This window comes from Pleurodeles waltl, chromosome 1_1 (genome assembly GCF_031143425.1).
Source record: "Pleurodeles waltl isolate 20211129_DDA chromosome 1_1, aPleWal1.hap1.20221129, whole genome shotgun sequence".
Classification (NCBI taxonomy): domain Eukaryota; kingdom Metazoa; phylum Chordata; class Amphibia; order Caudata; family Salamandridae; genus Pleurodeles; species Pleurodeles waltl.
This window is the reverse complement of record NC_090436.1, coordinates 540,851,025-540,873,294: the sequence shown is the minus strand read 5'-3', so window position 1 is coordinate 540,873,294 and position 22,270 is coordinate 540,851,025. Positions and strand designations below refer to the sequence as shown.

The window sequence follows — 22,270 nt, the reverse complement described above, 5'->3', positions numbered from 1 at the left end:
AACTTCTGCCTGCAGATTTCTCATCCTTTGAATATCCAAACTGTTGGACTGGATGTGAACACATCTCAGTAGTTCTCCAGGCCAGAAGAGGGCGCTGGCTCTAGCTAACTGTCCTTAGAATTGTTCCTTTTTCATTCAACAATTGTAGGAAGTTGGCTCTGTATGCTCTATTTCAAAGTAACGAATAGTATGCACAGAGTCCAAGGGTTCCCCTTAGAGGTAAGATAGTGGCAAAAAGAGATAATACTAATGCTCTATTTTGTGGTAGTGTGGTCGAGGAGTAGGCTTATCAAAGGAGTAGTGTTAAACATTTGTTGTACATACACACAGGCAATAAATGAGGAACACACACTCAGAGACAATTCCAGGCCAATAGGTTTTTGTATAGAAAAATATATTTTCTTAGTTTATTTTAAGAACCACAGGTTCAAATTCTACATGTAATATCTCATTTGAAAGGTATTGCAGGTAAATACTTTAGGAACTTTGAATAATCACAATAGCATATATACTTTTTACATAAAACACATATAGCTATTTCAAAAGAGGACACAGTGCAATTTTCAACAGTTCCTGGAGGAGGTAAGTTATTGTTAGTTCTTGCAGGTAAGTAAACCACCTACGGGGTTCAAATTGGGGTCCAAGGTAGCCCACCGTTGGGGGTTCAGAGCAACCCCAAATTCACCACACCAGCAGCTCGGGGCCGGTCAGGTGCAGATTTCAAAGTGGTGCCCAAAACACATAGGCTTCAATGGAGAAGGGGGTGCCCCGGTTCCAGTCTGCCAGCAGGTAAGTACCCGCGTCTTCGGAGGGCAGACCAGGGGGGTTTTGTAGGGCACCGGGGGGGACACAAGTCAGCACAAAAAGTACACCCTCAGCAGCACGGGGGCGGCCGGGTGCAGTGTGCAAACACACGTTGGGTTTTCAATAGGTTTCAATGAGAGACCAAGGGGTCTCTTCAGCGATGCAGGCAAGGGGGGGGCTCCTCGGGGTAGCCACCACCTGGGCAAGGGAGAGGGCCTCCTGGGGGTCACTCCTGCACTGGAGTTCCGATCCTTCAGGTCCTGGGGGCTGCGGGTGCAGGGTCTTTTCCAGGCGTCGGGATTTTGGATTCAGACAGTCGCGGTCAGGGGGAGCCTCGGAATTCCCTCTGCAGGCGTCGCTGTGGGGGCAACTTTGGTTACTCACAGTCTCTGAGTCGCTGGGGGGTCCTCCCTGTAGCGTTGTTTCTCCACCAGTCGAGTCTGGGTCGCCGGGTGCAGTGTTGCAAGTCTCACGCTTCTTGCGGGGATTGCAGGGGTCTTTAAATCTGCTCCTCTGGAAACAAAGTTGCAGTCTTTGTTGAACAGGGCCGCTGTTCTCGGGAGTTTCTTGGTCTTTTGGAAACAGGGCAGTCCTCTGAGGATTCAGAGGTCGCTGGTCCTGGGGAAAGCGTCGCTGGAGCAGTTTTCTTCTGAAGGAGGGAGACAGGCCGGTAGGGCTGGGGCCAAAGCAGTTGGTGTCTCCGTCTTCTCTGCAGGGGTTTTTCAGCTCAGCAGTCCTCTTCTTCGTAAGTTGCAGGAATCTGATTTCCTAGGTTCAGGGGAGCCCCTAAATACAGGATTTAGGGGTGTGTTTAGGTCAGGGAGGGCAGTAGCCAATGGCTACTAGCCCTGAGGGTGGCTACACCCTCTTTGTGCCTCCTCCCAAGGGGAGGGGGTGACATTCCTATCCCTCTTGGGGGGATCCTCCATCTGCAAGATGGAGGATTCCTAAAAGTCAGAGTCACTTCAGCTCAGGTTGCCTTAGGGGCTGTCCTGACTGGCCAGTGACTCCTTGTTTTTCTCATTATCTCCTCCGGCCTTGCCGCCAAAAGTGGGGCCGTGGCCGGAGGGGGCGGGCAACTCCACTAGCTGGAATGCCCTGTGGTGCTGGAACAAAGGGGGTGAGCCTTTGAGGCTCACCGCCAGGTGTTACAGCTTCTGCCTGGGGGAGGTGATAGCATCTCCACCTAGTGCAGGCTTTGTTACAGGCCACAGAGTGACAAAGGCACTCTCCCCATGTGGCCAGCAACATGTCTCGAGTGGCAGGCTGCGAAAACCAGTCAGCCTACACAGGTAGTTGGTTAAGGTTTCAGGGGGCACCTCTAAGGTGCCCTCTGGGGTGTATTTCACAATAAAATGTACACTGGCATCAGTGTTCATTTATTGTGCTGAGAAGTTTGATACCAAACTTCCCAGTTTTCAGTGTAGCCATTATGGTGCTGTGGAGTTCGTGTTTGACAGACTCTCAGACCATATCCTCTTATGGCTACCCTGCACTTACAATGTCTAAGGTTTGGCTTAGACACTGTAGGGGCACAGTGCTCATGCACTGGTGCCCTCACCTATGGTATAGTGCACCCTGCCTTAGGGCTGTAAGGCCTGCTAGAGGGGTGACTTATCTATACTGCATAGGCAGTGTGAGGCTGGCATGGCACCCTGAGGGGAGTGCCATGTCGACTTACTCGTTTTGTCCTCGCCAGCACACACAAGCTGGCAAGCAGTGTGTCTGTGCTGAGTGAGGGGTCCCCAGGGTGGCATAAGATATGCTGCAGCCCTTAGAGACCTTCCCTGGCATCAGGGCCCTTGGTACCAGGGGTACCAGTTACAAGGGACTTACCTGGATGCCAGGGTGTGCCAATTGTGAAAACAAAAGTACAGGTTAGGGAAAGAACACTGGTGCTGGGGCCTGGTTAGCAGGCCTCAGCACACTTTCAATTCAAAACATAGCATCAGCAAAGGCAAAAAGTCAGGGGGTAACCATGCCAAGGAGGCATTTCCTTACAACAATTTCTCTTCTTTTTCAACAACTTCTTTGTTGCAGTGCTAGGGTGTCACCTGTCAACGTTCAGGTTTCAAATCCTGCAGTGACTGTGGTGGGCAAATGTCCATTACAGACCCCCACAGCATCTGTCTTTGGTGCCTGGGGTCTGACCACAGCACTAAGGTGTACAGGTCATGCAAGAACATGTACCGTCTGCTCATTGTTTTCATTTCTAAAGGACATCTAAGTTTCAAAGCTTTGATGCAATCGAGATGGCTTCATGTTTGCAACACTTTTGTCATAAATAAGAATGTTAGAGCTCTAGTTCACCAGAACGTTGAGAGGCTGCAGTAGAACACCAGGTAACCATCTGACAGGCTGCTAGTTTTATTGGAAGTATATTTTTTCCTCAGTATGTCGAGATCCTTCGGGGACCCACGTCACATATCTTTTTGAGTCGGAGTGTGTTCACCCTGCCTCTTAACATATTTTTTAATTCATTTTCGGGACATGGGCCATGTCCCAGAGTCCTGTAATAGATGCCACGACATACTGTTCAGCTTATGACCCAAAAAACAAGATTGACTAGTCCCCTTTAAATTGGCCAATCAGATCTTATCTGGACACCAACTGTCCAGAAGTCTATACATTCTGGACCCAAATTATTTTTTAAAATACTGAACTGATTTACATTGTCATGAAAAGCATTCTTTCCTGGTAAAGATCTAGCTTTCTGCTAAGTTTGGTGTAATTTCATTCAGCCGTTTTGGCTATCGCGCTGTTCACAAATTGAATATGGAAACTGCATGTGGTAATTGGGTTTTCTCCTGTATGTTCTACTGAACTTGTGATATGGCAGACAAAACACTGCGATATGCCTAGCTGCGTAGCAAATGTAATATAAATGTACATTTGTTTGGCCTGTGTGACCATGACTGAGAGAGCTATCTCAAGGTAATTTGCTAGGGGTGACTAGTTTGCTTCCTTAAAAATGTGAGGTTAATGTATGATATGAGCCATTCATTAAATAATATAATACATTTTACATGGACAAGCGAGTCTCAGATGACTGCTTGCAAGGGTTGTTTGTGGGTGTTGTTTTTTTTTTTTTTTTTTGGTTGAAGACATACCGAATTATAATTTGAGAGAAAGCTAAACCTCCCAAACCTTAACATTTTATTGGAACATAAGCTAATCCAGTGTGAAATTTATTGTTAGATCTCCCATAAGGATGCTTTTAGTTGTCTGTTCTCGAAGGTTTATTGTGGAGAATGCTAAAAGTGGTATTTGGCCAATCCGTTTCTTATCATTAGTTAGCTTCTTATCAATGTCATTTGTTTCGTATTCTGCACCTTTCCTTCCAGTTCTTGCTTGTCCCTCACGAAAGCATAGCTTTTTTTGCCATTCTTTTGATTAGAGAACTGTATCCTTCCTCTGCTCATATTCAGGGAGCCTATTTGTTTCTTTTTCTTTAAGCATTTCATGGGAGGGTGTGTGATTTCTTGCTCTCTCTCCCTCCTAGGCTACTTTTTCCCCACAAATACCTCCCACAATCTCCCTTCTCCCTCATCCCCCATGCTCATCTGCTGCTGTCCCCACTCCTCCCACTTCTTTTATGCAGCCTTTGCTTCCTTCAAGCGCCTTTGTTGCTACCCCAATCCCTATTGGTCCCTTCTTTGCTTACTTTTTCCAACCCCAACTACAGGCACCTCCTTTGCATCCTCACCCCTTCCATTGTTGTCTTTTTTTTTTTTTTTTTTTTTTTTGTTAAAATATGTTTGGGGGGGGGGGGGGTTCCAAGCTGCAATTTTTTGCAAGGCTGCTGCCTTTATGAAGTATGCTGTTGCACACATTTAAATTACATTTTTTAATGTTCCACTAAAAGATTGGCATTTGCCATCTTGGGAGTGTAAATAGAAAAATACACACAATAGTGATGCGTGTGTGTGTGTATGCATGTCTCACTAAGCCACATGTATTGTGTTTTTTCCTTTTCGCTGATGATGTATAGCATTGCCAAAAAGCATTAGCAATCTAAATGCAAGACCTATTGGCTTCTTTAAATGCTTGTTCTGTTTAGCATGCTACTGTGCAATTTCAAAATATCCCAAAATGTTACCACAGCGAAGGCTAAAAGTACATAGATTTCATCCACTAGTGTCATCCAATAGTATGTTTCTTTTTTTCAAGGCTCAACACACCTGTTTTTGCAGCTAGTCTTTCAGGTATCAAAAAGTAATGGTGTTTCATAAAATCAGTCTGAAATTAAACGGCATATTATCTGTTTTGGACTGAACTTTCTGAACATCGTTTCTTTCTTTTGAGTGTAGTGATCATCCCTCTACAACAACTTGAATCTGGAAATATTCTTATTGCGCCTTTTAAGAGTATCCAGTCATAAGTGAATAATACGATTGTGGTGTTCTTCAGAAAGTGAAGTTTTAGCTCTTCTCTTTGCACTTTTGTTTTTCTTTTGTACTCTGTTAGGTGCCAGGTGCGTTCCATGGAGGACCCTTCATCTGTGTACAGTGAGCTGATGGAACTCATTATCAAGCTGGCTAACCATGGCCTGATTCATGGTGATTTTAACGAGTTCAACATCATGATTGATGATGAGGATCACGTGACAATGATTGATTTCCCACAAATGGTGTCCACGTCTCATGCAAATGCTGAATGGTGTGTATCTAATACTACGTCTGTAATGTTGTTGGCAATATACTGCATCATATTCCGGCCTCGAAAATTCTACTCCCTCACTCGTTATGGCAAGTCATATTTTATCAGGTTGAGTTATTTTTATGACCTACTCTACCCTTCTAGCGAGTTGATAAAGGACAAGTGTTCTTTTCAGTCAGAAAGTGAAGGAGGCCTGAAAATCTTCTTCTTGTCACATTTGCTCTGTGTTCAGAGACACAGGTCAAAAGTCAGTTTCTTACAATTAATTTTCCTTCAGACTGCATAGTTCCAGGATTTTGTCAGATTTTTCCTAACAACATTTAAATAGCTAAGTCAACTGTACAAACATTTCAAAATATATTTCGTTAGTTTTGAAAGCCAAGTGTTTGTACTTCTGTGTGATGTGAAAAACATTAATAGGATGAAAACAAATCAGAACACCTTACTTGGTTATGTGCAAAGAATGGATGTTTTCTGAAATCCGATTTTCACAGATTTGTTAATACATTGTATAGTTTTATCAGTAAAGCTGCAAGTTAGTGAGAAGGTTTTCTGTAAATGACAGGTTGCGACCACATCATGCTTTAGTAATATATGTAATAAAAATGAGTGTTTAACCATAAACCTGGAAACACTGCTGCACTGGTAGCAATGTTATTAGTAAACTAAGAGACAAGTAATGGATCATGTGTCCCCTATATGTAGACTGGATTCTTTTAGTCCATTTAATCAAAGAAAGACATTTTTTGTACAGAAGAAATGCTGAGTTCACATATTTGAAGGTACACATGTGAGAATGAAGAAAAAGGCGACTCTGTAAGGTAAAATATTTGCCTAGTCTCCATGGGTCAAGTACTTTACAGTTATGGTTGAGTAGATTATTCAAGTTACTTGACCTGCAGTTTAGTAATATTATTATTTTTCGGGGTCTGAATATTTGTAGATCCAGTACCATGATATCTCATGTTGATGCTCTTGATCGTGAAGTGTTATGTAGGCATATTTTAAGCATAGATTTGTCTTCAGGTTGGGTTATTTGGATGTCTTCGCAAAACGTTTCTCCTGGGAGGAGAGGGATGTTATTTGATACAGTGCAAAACCTGTTGTTCTCGCAACCAGGGTTAGCCTAAGAAATAATATTTTTAAAAAGCTAATTTGGCACTTTGTACAAAATAAAATACCTTCCTCCAATAAATATTTAATTTTATGTTTACTTCTTTTAGGTATTTTGAGAGAGATGTGAAATGTATTCGGGATTTCTTTAAGAGGCGTTTCAGCTATGAAAGTGAGCTATATCCAACCTTTGCAGATGTTAGGTAAGTAATGAGCCTGCTTTAAGCTTTTGCCCCATGTGAGCTAGATGTTGGTATTGTGAGCCAGATGTTGGTATTGTGAGCCGTCCACACTGTAACACATTAAGTGCATACTTGTATGCCAAAGCAAAGGAAGTGGTAGTGTAACAGATGAGCCGAAAATTGGAGGACTCCAATATTCACATATACTGTCATGTAGATAAATAGATTTTGGAATTTTAATCCTAATGCGGTTGTAGTATTAATGTTTAATTCATAAGCAGTTGCATGTAAATAAGAAATGCTGTGAAGATGCTAAGCAGGTAACAATACATAAGATCATATCAAGATCATTTTTCGATATTGAACAGAAATCATTGCATGGCACTTGTATTACCAACTTCATGGTCAGCACGTTTTCCAGTGAAATGTCTACACTGGTTTAGGACATTATACGTCAGTGTATTTATTAGACAAGAAAATGAGGGGGAGCTGCTGAACACACGAACTCCAAAGAGTATTTGATCTTCATCCCAAATATGTAAAGGCTTTATATTTGTAGGAAAACCGTATTGAGAGCAGAGTTGACTGTATAAACCTTTTTATTCCCATTCACATAAAAAGGGTGTACATCAGTGAGTGCCTGTTGATTGCACTGTATGTTTTTATGTCTTGGGGTTTAAACCAAACATGTCTGTGTTATCCAGTAAAAATTAAAAACGGGCACAACATGAAAAATAAAATAAAAACAGAGTTGAGGAATTAGATAAATAGTGTTTTCAAAAGCTCACACAGATTGTTTATTTTTGGGGGATTTACAGCACTATATTTACTTCTCTGTTACTAATTAGCTTGATGTGTCGTTTTCAAAGTGAGTTGGTTACCCTGATGGGTTTATCCTAAGAGATGTTACTATGTCTAGTGCAGTGGTTCCGAACCTGTGGTCCGGGGACCCCTGGGGGTCTGGGACTGCTTAGAAAATGTAATAATATTAGGAGATTAGGTCCCCAGCTTTCAGTAATGACTCACTTAGGGGGTCCCCGGATTCCAATAATTTATTTGGGGTTCCCGGGTTCCAGTACTGATAAAGTGGTGGTCCACAGAAGTCAAAAAGTTGGGAACCACTCGTCTAGTGGGTTCTGATCCTATTGCTGAGTGAGGAAAGGGCTCTATGATCATTTCGTTTTTTACACGGAGTATAGCCCCCTTTAAATGAGGTAAATTCTTTAATAGAGACATTGCTTTTCATTTGTTTAAAATTAACAGGTTTTTTGAATGATGTTATAGTAATAGTGCATGAATTATAACATTGTCTGCACATTGCATGTGTATATTTCTCGCGAATTGTAAAAAAAACAAAAAACATTGAATAGTTGTTTGCTTACTTGCTTTTTGCATGACGAAATTGCTAGCATTCCTTAGTCGAATTGTCTTTGGCAAATGGGCTAGGGATTGCTATATGATTTTGGGAGTTTATTTTAGTTTTATTTATTTATTTATAAACCACAAGAATGCCAGAAACCTAGCTTTTATGCACCAGGCAAACAGTCACAAATATAATCTACAAACATGGAACATATTGAGCTGTATCTCATAAAGGGAGCACTGCTGGTGCTAATGTATCACATGGTCTTTTCACCAGTTTTGACTGACAAGTGTCTTAAATAGTTGAAGAGCAGGAGCAACACTTGTCATTTTATCCCCTTGAAAAATTGTAAATAGTTGCATGTCACTGACAGTTTCACTGCATATGCTGCTTTTGGCGGGAAATGTAACTATTTGTTAACATATCTAAAGTAAACAAAAGAAAATGAAACAATAGCATATAAAGCAACCTCCTAACGCTGCAATTAAAAGATAACCAGGACCAGCACACCCAAATAGTCAATGCAGAACTCAGCTCATCAACCACTGTACACCACAGCAACATCACATTACAGTAATGACAGCACAAAAACACAGCAGTACAAAAAAGGGAAAACCTCACCACATAACAAAATGCCATAGAAAAATAGTCAATCACTTTTGTGTCCCACATTAGCACCTCCAGAAACCAGTTTTCATAATATGGTTGTAAAAGATGTTTGCACCAAGCACCACCTTAAGTTGTCTCTATATACATAAAATAGCTCTCAGCGAAACTGCCTCCAAAGCCACCAGAAAGATTGCCTGAGAAAAGGGAGCTGACCTTTGAGGAACACTTCACTTTGGAGCCTCTTCCAGCTCCCAAGCACAAGAGACTCCTCCCTCCACCACTGCCACACACATCCCTTCTTGCATGTTCACCAGAAAGCCCCCCCCCCCACTCCTTTTGAGGGAAGGGCAGCCCACTGCACCCTGCTAACCCCTGTTCTGTATGTTAACCCCTGTTCTGTATGTTAACCCCTGTTCTGTATGTTAACCCCTGTTCTGTATGTTAACCCCTGTCCTGTATGTTAACCCCTGTCCTGTATGTTAACCCCTGTCCTGTATGTTAACCCCTGTCCTGTATGTTAACCCCTGTCCTGTATGTTAACCCCTGTTCTGTATGTTACCTACACTGGACAGCTATAATGACGATCCCCAATTGGGGGTGGGATCCCGACCTGGATCACTACCTAGTTAAGTTATCTCCTCCAGACCATACCCCGGCGCATCATGTAATGACACAGAGAGTCACCACATTTCATAAGATGGATATGCAAGTCCTACATGAGGTCAATAATTTCCTGGTGGAGACTGTGTCCAAGACCCAGCGTATAATGCAGTTCCTCCCAATGTTAACGGCTATCCTGAAATCCACCTCAGACACCTTCAAAGAACCTGTTAAAGCAAGGGTAGTAACTCCTCGGGTGGAGAAAATAATATAAACCCAGCCCAAATGACCCGCCTTAAATTTGGGGGTCACCCCCCCCCCCCCCCCAACTCCCATCGTGGTCCATACCACGCACAAGCATGCTCACGCCCAACCCATAGGAGATGATCCTCCCAGCCAACAAGGAGAGTAAGAAAATTGACACCGCGGGGAAAGGGATATAGGTGCAGACAGACACCCACTGGATAATCGCCAGCTCCATTGGCCTACTCTCACGATATGACCAGGCACATTGGCATGAAATGCAGATGCTCCTGAAGCACCTCCATGGGTAGTACAGGCAAAGATCCGAGGAGTTGGTGCTATAGGGGAAAAACAATCTCCAATGCTACCATTTGCTGTGGCTTCGATGCCACTTACACTGTGGCACCTTGGGTTAACACTAGTATTCAAGTAAAAGGCCACCCCTGGGTCCTTGTCTCCAGTTTTAGACCAGAGGTCCAACAGAATCAGCTCAATCTGCCTTTTGATGGTGAACAACTATTTGTCCCTCAGGTTGACCAGATGCTGGAAAAGATTAAAAATAAAAAATAAAAAATAAAAAAAAGACCCGGACACTGCCAAAGGCCATCTGTGCCCTTCAAACATCCACCCATAGGGGCTCCTTTCAGAGGCAACAGTCCAGGTCTGGCACCACCTCCCCCAAACACTCCTCCCTCTTACCAGAAACAGCAGCAGGCATGCCACTAGTCGTCTCCATGGGGATTCTCCCGGAGGCATGCAGGGCCAACAATAACAAGGACAAGGGAGGTTCAGCAAAGGGCCTCCACCTCCAAACATTGACTCCCATCACACACCCCCAGCTGCCACAGAATATTCCGCCACTACCATGCACTTTTCCATTTTTGTGTGTGTGTGTATATGTGTTAGTTATTATCCTTGTGGGGACTTGGGTGTGATAACACACTCACGCTGTGAGGACTTGATTGCACTGGGGTGACCTGAACTTGGGTCCCCACAAGGCATTGCATTGTAAATGATAAAAAAATTACTTAAAGAATATCTGTGTAAATTTGTACAACTTTATTATTTTTTTTTTTTAAATAGCCTTGTGGGGGAACTGTGTTTCATCAAGTGTGTTTATAGTTTTGCTCAGCTCTGCCCCTGGAGACAGGAGGTTGTTCTGCAGCCTTAAACACACTTTGTATTTAAACACACATTGCTCATCAGATAAACATGCTAGCAGCAGAAAGGACAGGCATTTCAAGGGGAAAGCATCATAATCCAGTGTTTATCCAAATATGTTTCCCACATATTAACATTTTCTCTATTAATAAAAAAAAAACTATTTACATGACACTATTAAATTTATGCTTTTGTGTCTGAAAATTGTCTGTTTTGTAAACATTGCTAAAAGGAATTAGGGTTAGTTTCAAATCTCTGAATATTTCACTATTACTATTTATAGTGGCAAAAAGCAATAGTAAAGAATTAAAGAATGATGGTGCACTGGGAAACAGTATAAACAGAACTGCCTGTTTTCTATGCAAATAACTCCGAGGCATCAATACCTATTGTTACATTTTAATACTTATATCAGGAATTTGGAGTCTTCATGTTGCTTAGCCTTTATTCACTTATTTACATGCAATATTGAATATGTTCATTTAGATGCTGGCGAGATGAGTGAGTGACTTACGTTGCTTTGCGCTAATAGCCCACAATATTTTGTTACAGAAAAAGCATGTTCTTAAAAATTTAGTGAACTTATTAGAAGATATATTCAATATCATCATATTTATTTTGAGTGATTTAAAGAGCAAAACAATATTCAGCTTGACATCAATGCATGACAGATTCACTACTTTAAAAATCACTGCACCATTGTAAGTTGCTCCTTGACTTAACCTGCAACATACTTATGCAGTAGGTCAGCACGCTCAAACATTTTTCCTTATGACCAGGGCCACTGGAATTATGTGAATCTGCAGTACGGGTGTTTTATGCATGATTATGAATTCACCGCATTTGCCACATAATCCATCATCTTCTCAATAATTTGCAGATTTTAACAAAATGTTTTTAGCCAAATGGATCAAAGGTTTCTAAAAATGCAGAGACGTGTGTTGCTATGCAGTGGAGGGCAAGGTTGACTATTCATCTTTTAGTTCAATATTGCTGTATTTGAGTATAGAACTAGTACTAATAAGATGAAATATTTGTCCAGACAGTGTTACCATGTGTAAAAATGACAAAATAATGAAGTGATACTATCACAAAAGGTGGCGCTTTATGCCACATAGTTTGCATTTTCTTGCCACATAATTTAGTAAATCATACCGCATAATGACCTTTGAGTTACACAGAATGTTTGAATTCCTGTTTTTTCATGTAGATGTTAGCATTGTGAAAATGATGGGTTTCTTTTGTAGGTTCACTGTGGTGCATGTGTGTCTGCATTGTAGGCAAGATTGATTTTCATGCACAAAAACAACCCTGGGAGGCTTTTTCCTCTTGCTGTGTGTGCTGCAGAAAGGGGAAAAAAACAAGGAGAGAAATAAAGACATTTTTCGTCATTGCGCCTCCTCTGGGGAGGTGTAAGGTTTTGTCGCATCCCATGTTTGTAAGCTTTTGTAAGTCTGGGGACGCTTCAAAACCTGAGTGTTGTGTGGATAAACCCATCACAAAGCCCATGCTGTGCCTCCCTAGCTCAGAGTTTGGCTACACAGCGATTTGCACTGCTTTACTGTACTCCATATCTACGAGGCCATTCAAAGTCATGCGAAGTGGCTTTTTTGTGGCCTCATAGATATGAGTTCAAGGTTAGCACTGGTATTGCACCATGAAAAGTGACACAACGGTGGCACAAGGGGCTCATAAATATGCCCCTCGGTTTCAAGCAAAGTGAGTTTCCTAAGTTTCTCATAAAAAATGGGTTGAGTGAACCTTGCAAAGTCAGTTTCCTACATATTTTGACGCATAAGGTTTTTCCTGTGCCTTAAAACTCCACTATATGAGCAGAATAATTAAAATAAACAATCAAGAATTGATGTATGGAGGGATTGTATTTGCATTCTGCCTCCTTTGTTGTTGACCAGGTGCAAAAATATTAACATGGAGTAAAGTTTGCTTGCTTCAGTCCCTAAAATGGAAGCAACAGCAATAATAGGGCCAACATTTTCACTTCATTTTATTGTAATGATGCAAATTTCTGAGACGCATCTTCACATACCACTAGATAGGCTCAGCATGATTTCACAGAATTTCCAAGTGCCCATCTTCATATTTTGAATTTCAAGGGGCAGCGAGGTCGAGCAATCAAGAATTATTCATGGAGGGTGGTGTGGTGTAAAATCTCAAAGATAACAGCCAATCTTTGTTTTGCCTAGAAAGTGTTATATTTTGTTTATAAAAGACTTTTAGTATTGTTTAGTATTAATGTTTTACATACATTGCAATAGACACTATTCTGCATCAAAAGAATATTATGTGGCGTACATTCTAAATACATAATGCATAATAAAGTTGACATTTATTATGTGGATTTTTGTTCTACAGCAAGCAGAGTAACAAAACTGTAGTTATATCTCTGTGTCCATTAGACTTAGTTTCTAAGGATCTAGGCCCAGACATACTATGATTTTGATTTGGTGGGGTTCTGTCACTTTTATGGCGCAGCCTCAATGAAAAATTATTTTTGCCATTTACTAAGCCACGCAAAGCGACCATGCAAACAAACAGCGCTCTCAACTCCTAGACACATCACCCCACCCAGAACAGGCTAGGAAGAACTTCTCCCAGAGGATCACAGAATGCACCTACGCAGTCTCACCCGCCAAGCCAGCCAAACCTAAAGTACCAGCCAGGAGAGCCTGCTGGTCACTGTAGAACTGAAATCCTCCAAACGCATTTGGCGGCAACTAGAAAAGAAGTGGTATACTAGCAAAAATACATGAGACCATACCACCCTCAAAACAGCACTCAACCAGCACCACTGCCTCCTGAGAGAAACAAAGAAGAATGCTCTATGAGACTGCATAGATGCCAGCACAAACCACAGCAAGGAGCTCTTCACCATTGTGAAGGAGTTCTCCAACCCTGCAACCTCCAGGACCAACCTCTCACCCTCCCAAGAACTGTGTAACACCCTGCAGACTTATTACATGACACGAGTTCCTCTCTGCCATTTATGAGAACTTCAAACCCTAATCCCTCCACCGCTGACATCAGCCTACTCACATACATGAACACAAACCCCGAACACATCATCCATTGGGGCCCTCTCACAACTCAAGCCACAATCTCTGTCATGAACTCCGTACACTCAGGAGGACCCACGGACCCATGTTCCGATCACATCTTCAGCCTCAGTAGCAAGACGATTGGCAACAAGCGCAAAGTCTTGAACACCTCCATCACCATCGACTCCTTCCCTGAAGACTGGAAACATGTTGAAGTGAGGCCCCTTCTGAAGAAACCATCCGCTGATCCAGTAGATCTGAAGGCTACTGGCCCATCTCCCTGCTCCCCTTTCCGGCAAAGGTTCTCAAAAACGCAATCAGCAAGCAACTCACCAAACACTTGCAACACTACAACATCCATGACCTCTCTCAATCCGGATTCCAAGCCTACTACAACACCGAGACAGTCCTGATCACAGCCACTGACCGCATCAGAGCCCTTCTAGACCATGGCAACAGAGCAGTCCTCACCCTTCTGGATCCATCAGCTGCTTTCAACACCATCTCCCACCACATCTTGATCAACAGACTCCACCAAATTGGAATCCAGGTAGTCGCCCTGAAATGGATTGCCTCTTACCTTACCGGAAGAACCCAGAGAATTTGTCTCCCATCATTCACCTCCGAATCCAAGAGTTCATCTGTGGCATCCCACAAAAATCGTCCCTCAGACCCACCCTCTTCATGACCACCCTGGCCAACACCGTCCGACTGCATGTACTCAACATCATCTCCTATGTTGATGACCCACAGCTCATCCTCTCCCTTTCAGAAGAACCTTCCATCATCAGAACCAACTTCCACAGATGGATGGTGATAATCCCTGACTGAATGAAGGACAACTGTCTCAAGCTCAACACGGACAAGACAGAAGTCCTCATTTTTGGGAACAACAGCACCTCACCATGGAATGACACTTGGTGGCCTTCTGAACTCAGACTTCCCCCCACACGACAGTCCATGCCTGCAACCTTGGCATCATCTTGGACAGCAAGTTATCTATGCAGGAACAGGTAAATGTAGGCTTATCTGCTTGCTTCCACACCCTATGCATGCTCTATAAGATCTTCAGGTGGCTCCCAATCGACACAAAGCTTTCCTGTCTCCTGAACACGAAGAGATGCCATTTCAAGATGCTGATCAATGCATACGAAGTCCTTCACAACGAAGGAGCAGCATACATAAAAAAAAAAAAGAATGGCCTTTCAACAACCAAACAAACACCTGTGATCTGCCTCGCTTTTCCTCACAGACACCCCCTGGATCTGCTGATTAAACAGCTGAGATCATTCCTTCTCTCTCCTGGTGGCCAAAACCATGGAACCACCTTCCCCTGCACCTTAGGAACGCCAGATCGCTCCGGAAATTCAGAAAAGGACTGAAGACATGGCTGTTGGAATTACTAGAGCACAAAGAAGCAGCTAGCAACACCAGCGCCTTGAGACCGTCACGGATGATTTGCAGTGCTTTATAAATCCTGATTGCTTGATTGATTGACTAAGCCATTTTGTGGTCTTTGTGTGGTTTGTAAATACAAAGTAATGCAACACATAGCACTGACGTGTAATACTTGAGCTGTGTTGGTGTTAACCTGGGTGTCCACTTACATCCACCCATGTATTTTGACGCAAACCTAGATTTACAAAGACGTGTAAACCGGGCTTTGCACCAAAATGTTGCACCCAGCTGACATTGCCACAGCAAAGAGAGAGATCTATATTTCTCAGCATTGGTGCTAGGCAGCACCCAGTACACTGGCGCAGGGAGAGAGCAGAAATGATCCATATCTTTCAGTATTGAGCAATTCTACTGTCACCATTTCATGCAATGCAGCACAGTAAGATCACTTGCTGCACCATGTTCCATGGAATAATATTAAAAGTGCCCATATATGAACTAAAAAACACAGTTTTAGTAAACAGGTAAACTATGATTAAGGAACATATGATGCACTATGAATAGTATGCATATAGACCAGTGTTTCCCAAACTGCATCGGTTGCGAGACGATTTTCGGTGAGTCGCGAAAGCCCAAGCAATAAATAAAGATGCCTTTCAATTCTGTATCTCTTGTCACATTTGCAGCGCTTCAAAGGCAGCGGTGAAATGTCAGGCTACATCTTATGACAAATTGATGCTTATTTTTTGGCATGGGGCTAGGGTTTTTACAAACTCCTCTCACTATGCAGTCAGAGAAGAAGAGTCAAGTGAATTATGTGGCAATCTTGCTTTGGTACAGGGAGTGTGAAAGGAAGGGCTGAAAGAAGCCATTTTTTTTATAACACGTACAAAATCTAAGTTCCTGTAAATAAATAGTACACACCTAGCAGTAATGAAAGCAAAAGGGAAGCACTTTTTTATATCTCTGAAGTGTGATGGAAACAAAGATTTTAATAGAGTAAAAAAAAAAAGATCAAGACACTTTGGGGCATATTTACACTCTGTGCTGTTTGTGTGTCTTTTTTTACGCAAAAACGGCACAAACTTAACTCCTTATTTATATTTTGACACTAGACCCGTCTAGCGTCAAAATATTCCAGTTAAGATAGTTTTTTGGATGCATGAACCCACCTTACGTCAATTAGATGCAAGGTAGGCGTTCCCAACCTCGAAATGACTCTAAGACCGTAGTGCCATATTTATCCCCCTGGGTAAAAATGTCACACGGGTGAGAGACGGGCCTAAATAATGGCATTAAGCCTGCTTAGCGCAATTATTTAACACCTGGATCAGACCAGGCATTAGGGGACCTGTGGACCCATTCCATGGTTAATAACCATGGAATGGGTCCATAGGTGCCCTCCCCAAGCACCAGGAACACCCCCACCCCTACCAGAGGGACACCGGAGGATGGGGGACCCCATTTCAGGTAAGTCCAGGTAAGTATTTTTGATTTTAATTTTTTTTTGCCATTGGGGGCCCTAACTTGGGGCCCTCTGCATGACAGAGGGTGCAGTGGCCATGCCCAGGGGACATTTGTCCCCTGTGCTAGCCACTGGGGTGGTGGGCATGACTCCTGTCTTTCCTAGGGCAGGAGTCATGTTTTTGGTGGTTGTGTGCCAGGAACGTCCAATAAAGCTAGATGGGACTTCAAAGTTTGTCGTTCTAATAATTGTATCCTGGTGCTGAAAAGTTGGGAAGCACTTAAATGGGTAATTATAAGGCATCAACATTATTAGAGACTAGGGGGCAGATGAACATAAATGAAAAGGAGAGTCACAGGGGCAGACATGAAGGGTAACTACCATAAGTTGAGAAGAGAATGGATGGTCGAAGGAGGTCCTTAAGGTAAATGTGTGTAGATAAGGGTCAGTGAAGCAATACTTTCCAGTGTTGCTTCCAATAACACAATAGTGTGTCTCAAAAAGCGTATGTTAGAAGAAACAGACCTGGAAATCGTGAACATGAGTTTGAAGCTGGGATGAAATGTGACTAAGCCTCTAAGAAGGCCAAATGCTGTTTCTACTTGCAGTTAATTGATACACAGGTACTGTGAGGGATAGGTAAAGTGAGATGTGGGTGTAGAGAAGATCTCAACAAGGGTTAGAGGAAGGCACGGGACAGAGGCAGACACAAGAGATGGAAAACTGTTATGGTAACACTTGCTAAATGTGGCAGACATTGATAACAACAATCAAAGATCACCAAGCTTTCTGCAATCTCCATCTTGTCATTCACCAACCGCTCTCCCTTCATAAACTGTCATGAAGGCTTTATTATAATGTGTGTATGTTTGGGTGTGTGGAAACCTTATGAGCCTTTGAGACAAAGCTAGAGAATTCCATATCGTTATTAACAAGCCATTTTGTTACTACGAGGATGCTAGGTTAGTAGAAAACAAATCCGATAATTACTGTTTCTGCTATCTTAAAACTTGAAATAATTACTTGAAATTATTCATTGCTGCAAAGTTAGCACCACATTTTTGCCACTAATTGGCATGACTTTTAGTTACAATTAAGTGGCATTTTTTTATTTTTGAACTGATAATCCCACTATTCTGTAAGTGCAAAATCTTTTTTGTAACCATCACAGCTTTAGCAGCATGTTTACAAATCGCAAACATCTCTAAATAAACACCTTGGGGTATACAACTAGCTGAACACCTCAAGTGGCTAATGCACTTGCTACAAATAGCTTTATGTAATCTGCTAATTACAGGTTTGAATAGTCATAAAATTTCTTAGTTATAGTGCCCACTTCAAGGCACTAGATTTAACCTGTAGGTCACACATTCATAACAAAATAAGATGGAACAGAATGTTCCAGCATGTTTTGCAAAGATGCTTGTGTCCCTGTATCTCTGACAATAATCTAGTAGTTCTAGTCATGCCTATGCATCTTCCTATTTCCCCTGACTCTACTTTGGTACAGCTTAACCTAATTTTAATGCACACCACCGATTAATTGGTCTCCGCAATCTTTAAAAAAAATATTAGCAGCACCATCAACCCATGAAAGTGCGAACCACCATATTACTAGCAAACATAAATTTGTCACTAAAATGAGAAAAGTAGCCTGTGTATCATATGTGTTGAAGACTTGCAAGGATACCAGCATGTTATGTATGTCAAAAAGGAGGGCAAGGGGAAGTACTACTTTGCTTCTGGGTGATGGAGAATGAGGCATTGTCAACAAAAGGATGTGAGCACTGGGTGCTTGTTCCAGTGCTTCCTCACTCAGCCTTCAGCTCCATCTTCAAATGGGACAGAGGCAGGATGGGTGGAGGCTTCTTGGCAATTAGTGTTGGCATCTGACCCTGCAGTTCACTAGGAGAGAGGAGCTATATACTTCACCTACCTCCCCTAAACCCTCGCTCGGGGGGGAGGGGTCTCTGTGCAGCCACAGTGTGCCACCTCTGTGATAGAACATGAAGCATATGTAGGAACCAAAACCATTGCCAGGAATAGGGCAGGACACCTCTGTGAAGTCAAAGTATTAGAGAAAGACTTAGCGACATAAATAAACTAAGTGCCTTGAAGAGACCAGGCACTTTCATGAAGGATTGAGGAGAGTCTCATTTGGGTATTATTTTGGAAAATAAAAACCGCCAGACCAAGGAAGGTATTGTTACTCCCATGTGAGCTACTGGGTATATAGGAGTACAATTAGTAAACAACTTAGAAAGAGCTACATGGAAGGCATGTGCCCGATAGGAATATGAACCAAGGGAAGACAGCCTTAATATGAACCAAGGATAGACAGTCCCATAAACGTGTTCAGACTATGCTCATTTACTCCTTTGGACTGTGTGCTGAGTGCATCGGACAAGGCTAACATATGTGGAAGGTTGGACCTGGGAAGGCACCACCCTATCGGGCAGGTTTCTGTTGTGCAACAGATACTGTGGGTGACACATTGTGCTCCATCAGTCTCTGGTACCCTTGTCAGTGGGGCTAAATGCAGGGTTGACATTGTAGGTCCGTATACAATGCCTGTTCTCTCTGGGGGTGTAGCGCTCCCTCTGTTAACTTTTTTTTTCCTTTAAAGAAGGTCTCAACAATTAGCAGATTATTTGTATTTACACACATCTGGCCCTGCACCTTAATTATGCAAAGGAGTTAAAAAGCACGCAGAGTTAGGTAGCTGGTAGTCTGAACACCTTTATGGTCACCACTGCTCAGCACATTCAGAGAGAAGGGGCTAATAAGCACGTATTCTGAACACCTTTATGGTCATCTTGGCTCTGTGCCCACAGCAGAGACACCAATGAGTGAGAGAACATTTAGCCTGAAAATCATTATGCTACAGAACAGGAACTGTAACTAACACTGCCTTCAGCCTCAATTGTCAAAAGCTACCACACATATATTGGAGACAACAGTTTGAGTCGTGGGGCCGGAAAACACATCAGACGACACTACAGAAGCACCAAATTTACATCAAACACGTATATCAAATCTGTAGGGTCTCAATGCATGCAGGGTGTGCTGGGTTTGGTAGTGCACAGCCTGCTGTATAACAATGGCTTTGCGTTCAGTGTGCTGCAGTAATGTGGTTGTAAATTTAAATGGCAATTCTGGTTTGGGTTCACTCACAAGACCAGACACATAGGCCTGAATACTGGCTTGCTATGAAAAAAATAGCTTGCCATCCCAAATGGGCGAGTAGATTTTTCGAGGCCTGTCTATCCTACCTTTACCTAAGTATCACTACCTCTGTCTGTAACCTATTATCTCTATTCAACCATAGTGTCTCTATCACTGTCTAATCCCTACAACTCCTACTCCTACATTTTCATCTAAATCTACCAATACCCTAGTGTCTTTCACTATGCAAAGACTCCACACTCCTAAGGATACTACTCCTAAATCTCTGTGTGAATAGCAAACCGTTGTAAACTTCCACAAAAGTGTAAGTTTATCTTTGTTAATCATGCCCTTGCTGATCAGGGCCTCAAGATCAGTGCAATGTAATTATCACAGAAAAGAAAAAAAAAAAAATTATTATTTGGAAGAGTACCCTTTAAAATTCCATGTGCATATGCACTACCATCCAGATGAAAGTGTATGAGGCTTTGAACGGCAGTTCTGAAGTCACTTTCTGGAAGAAATGGGTGAACTTTCTTGAGAAGGGAGACCTGGTATCCAGTGGTCTTTGTCTTTTTTGTCCGTGTGTTCCTTGAGGGAGAGGTTGGTGTCTAGGGTGAATCCACGTGATTTGGCATTTTGTGAAAGTTGGGGTTTGAAGATGTCAAGGTTCATATCAATGAGCTAGGTTTGTGCTGTATTTTTGTTTATTGTTCCTGGCAACTAACCTGAATTCTGTCTTGGTGTGGTTGAGCTGTAGGCAGGCATTGGACATCTAGTCAAGTAATGTTTGAGGCATTGGATATCTGAAGAACAGAACAGACAGGCTGAGGGGCATATTTATGAGCCCCTAGTGCTACCGGAGCGTCACTGTTTGTGACGCTCCGGTAGCGCTATCCCCTGCTCTGTATTTACAAGGTGGCATTATAAGCCACCTTGTAAATTTGACCCCTTCACATGTAGCCCTTTGCGTGGAAGGGGCGTGCAATGGGTTTTGTAGTGGATGTGCCACAGCAACACCCATTGCATTTTGACCCTGCCGCAGATTTATGAGTTTCCGTAAACCAGAGGCAGCGCCAAAATCGAACGCCACCCCTAGGGGAGGAATACTTAGGCCCATATTTAAAAGAGAATGACGGAGCGCAACGCTGCACCAAAATTGTCATTTTCACAACACAGGGATTGTAGGAAGTTGGCTCTGTATGTGCTATTTCAAAGTAAGGAATAGCATGCACAGAGTCCAAGGGTTCCCCTTAGAGGTAAGATAGTGGCAAAAAGAGATAATACTAATGCTCTATTTTGTGGTAGTGTGGTCGAGCAGTAGGCTTATCCAAGGAGTAGTGTTAAGCATTTGTTGTACATACACATAGACAATAAATGAGGTACACACACTCAGAGACAAATCCAGCCAATAGGTTTTGTTATAGAAAAATATATTTTCTTAGTTTATTTTAAGAACCACAGGTTCAAATTTTACATGTAATATCTCATTTGAAAGGTATTGCAGGTAAGTACTCTAGGAACTTTGAATCATTACTTTAGCATGTATACATTTTACATAAAACACAATAAGCTGTTTTAAAAGTGGACACAGTGCAATTTTCACATTTCCTGGGGGAGGTAAGTTATTGTTAGTTTTCACAGGTAAGTCACTTACAGGTTTGAGTTTTTGGTCCAAGGTAGCCCACCGTTGGGGGTTCAGAGCAACCCCAAAGTTATCACACCAGCAGCTCATGGCCGGTCAGGTGCAAAGGTCAAAGAGGTGCCCAAAACACACAGGCTTCAATGGAGAGAAGGGGGTGACCCGGTTCCAGTCTGCCAGCAGGTAAGTACCCGCGTCTTCGGAGGGCAGACCAGGGGGGTTTTGTAGGGCACCGGAGGGGACACAAGTCAGCACAGAAAGTACACCCTCAGCAGCGCGGGGGCGGCCAGGTGCAGTGTGCAAACACGCGTCGGGTTTTCAATGGAAGTCAATAAGAGATCAAGGGATCTCTTCAGCGTCGCAGGCAGGCAAGGGGGGGCTCCTTGGGGTAGCCACCACCTGGGCAAGGGAGAGGGCCTCCTGGGGGGTCACTCCTGCACAGAAGTTCCGTTTCTTTAGGGGCTGGGGGCTGCGGGTGCAGGGTCTTTTCCAGCCGTCGGGAAATGGAGTTCAGACAGTCGCAGTCAGGGGGAGCCTGGGGATTCCCTCTGCAGGCGTCGCTGTGGGGGCTCAGGGGGGACAACTTTGGTTACTCACAGTCGTAGAGTCGCCGGAGGGTCCTCCCTGAGTTGGTTGTTCTCCACCAGTCGCGTCGGGGTCGCCGGGTGCAGTGTTGCAAGTCTCACGCTTCTTGCGGGGAGTTGCAGGGGTCTTTAAATCTGCTCCTTGTAACAAAGTTGCAGTTCTTTTGGAGCAGTGCCGCTGTCCTCGGGAGTTTCTTGTCTTTTTCGAAGCAGGGCAGTCCTCAGA

General features: G+C 43.0%; 1 protein-coding gene across 1 annotated transcript in view; it reads left to right on the top strand.

Annotated features, from left to right (window-relative positions):
* Nucleotides 1-22,270, top strand: part of RIOK2 (RIO kinase 2) — a 229,516-nt gene that overhangs the window by 66,104 nt on the left and 141,142 nt on the right. Inside the window, exons 6-7 of the mRNA XM_069225952.1 lie at nt 5,272-5,463; nt 6,687-6,779. Of these exons, the coding sequence (XP_069082053.1) occupies nt 5,272-5,463; nt 6,687-6,779 (285 nt within the window). The remainder of the gene's footprint in view (nt 1-5,271; nt 5,464-6,686; nt 6,780-22,270) is intronic.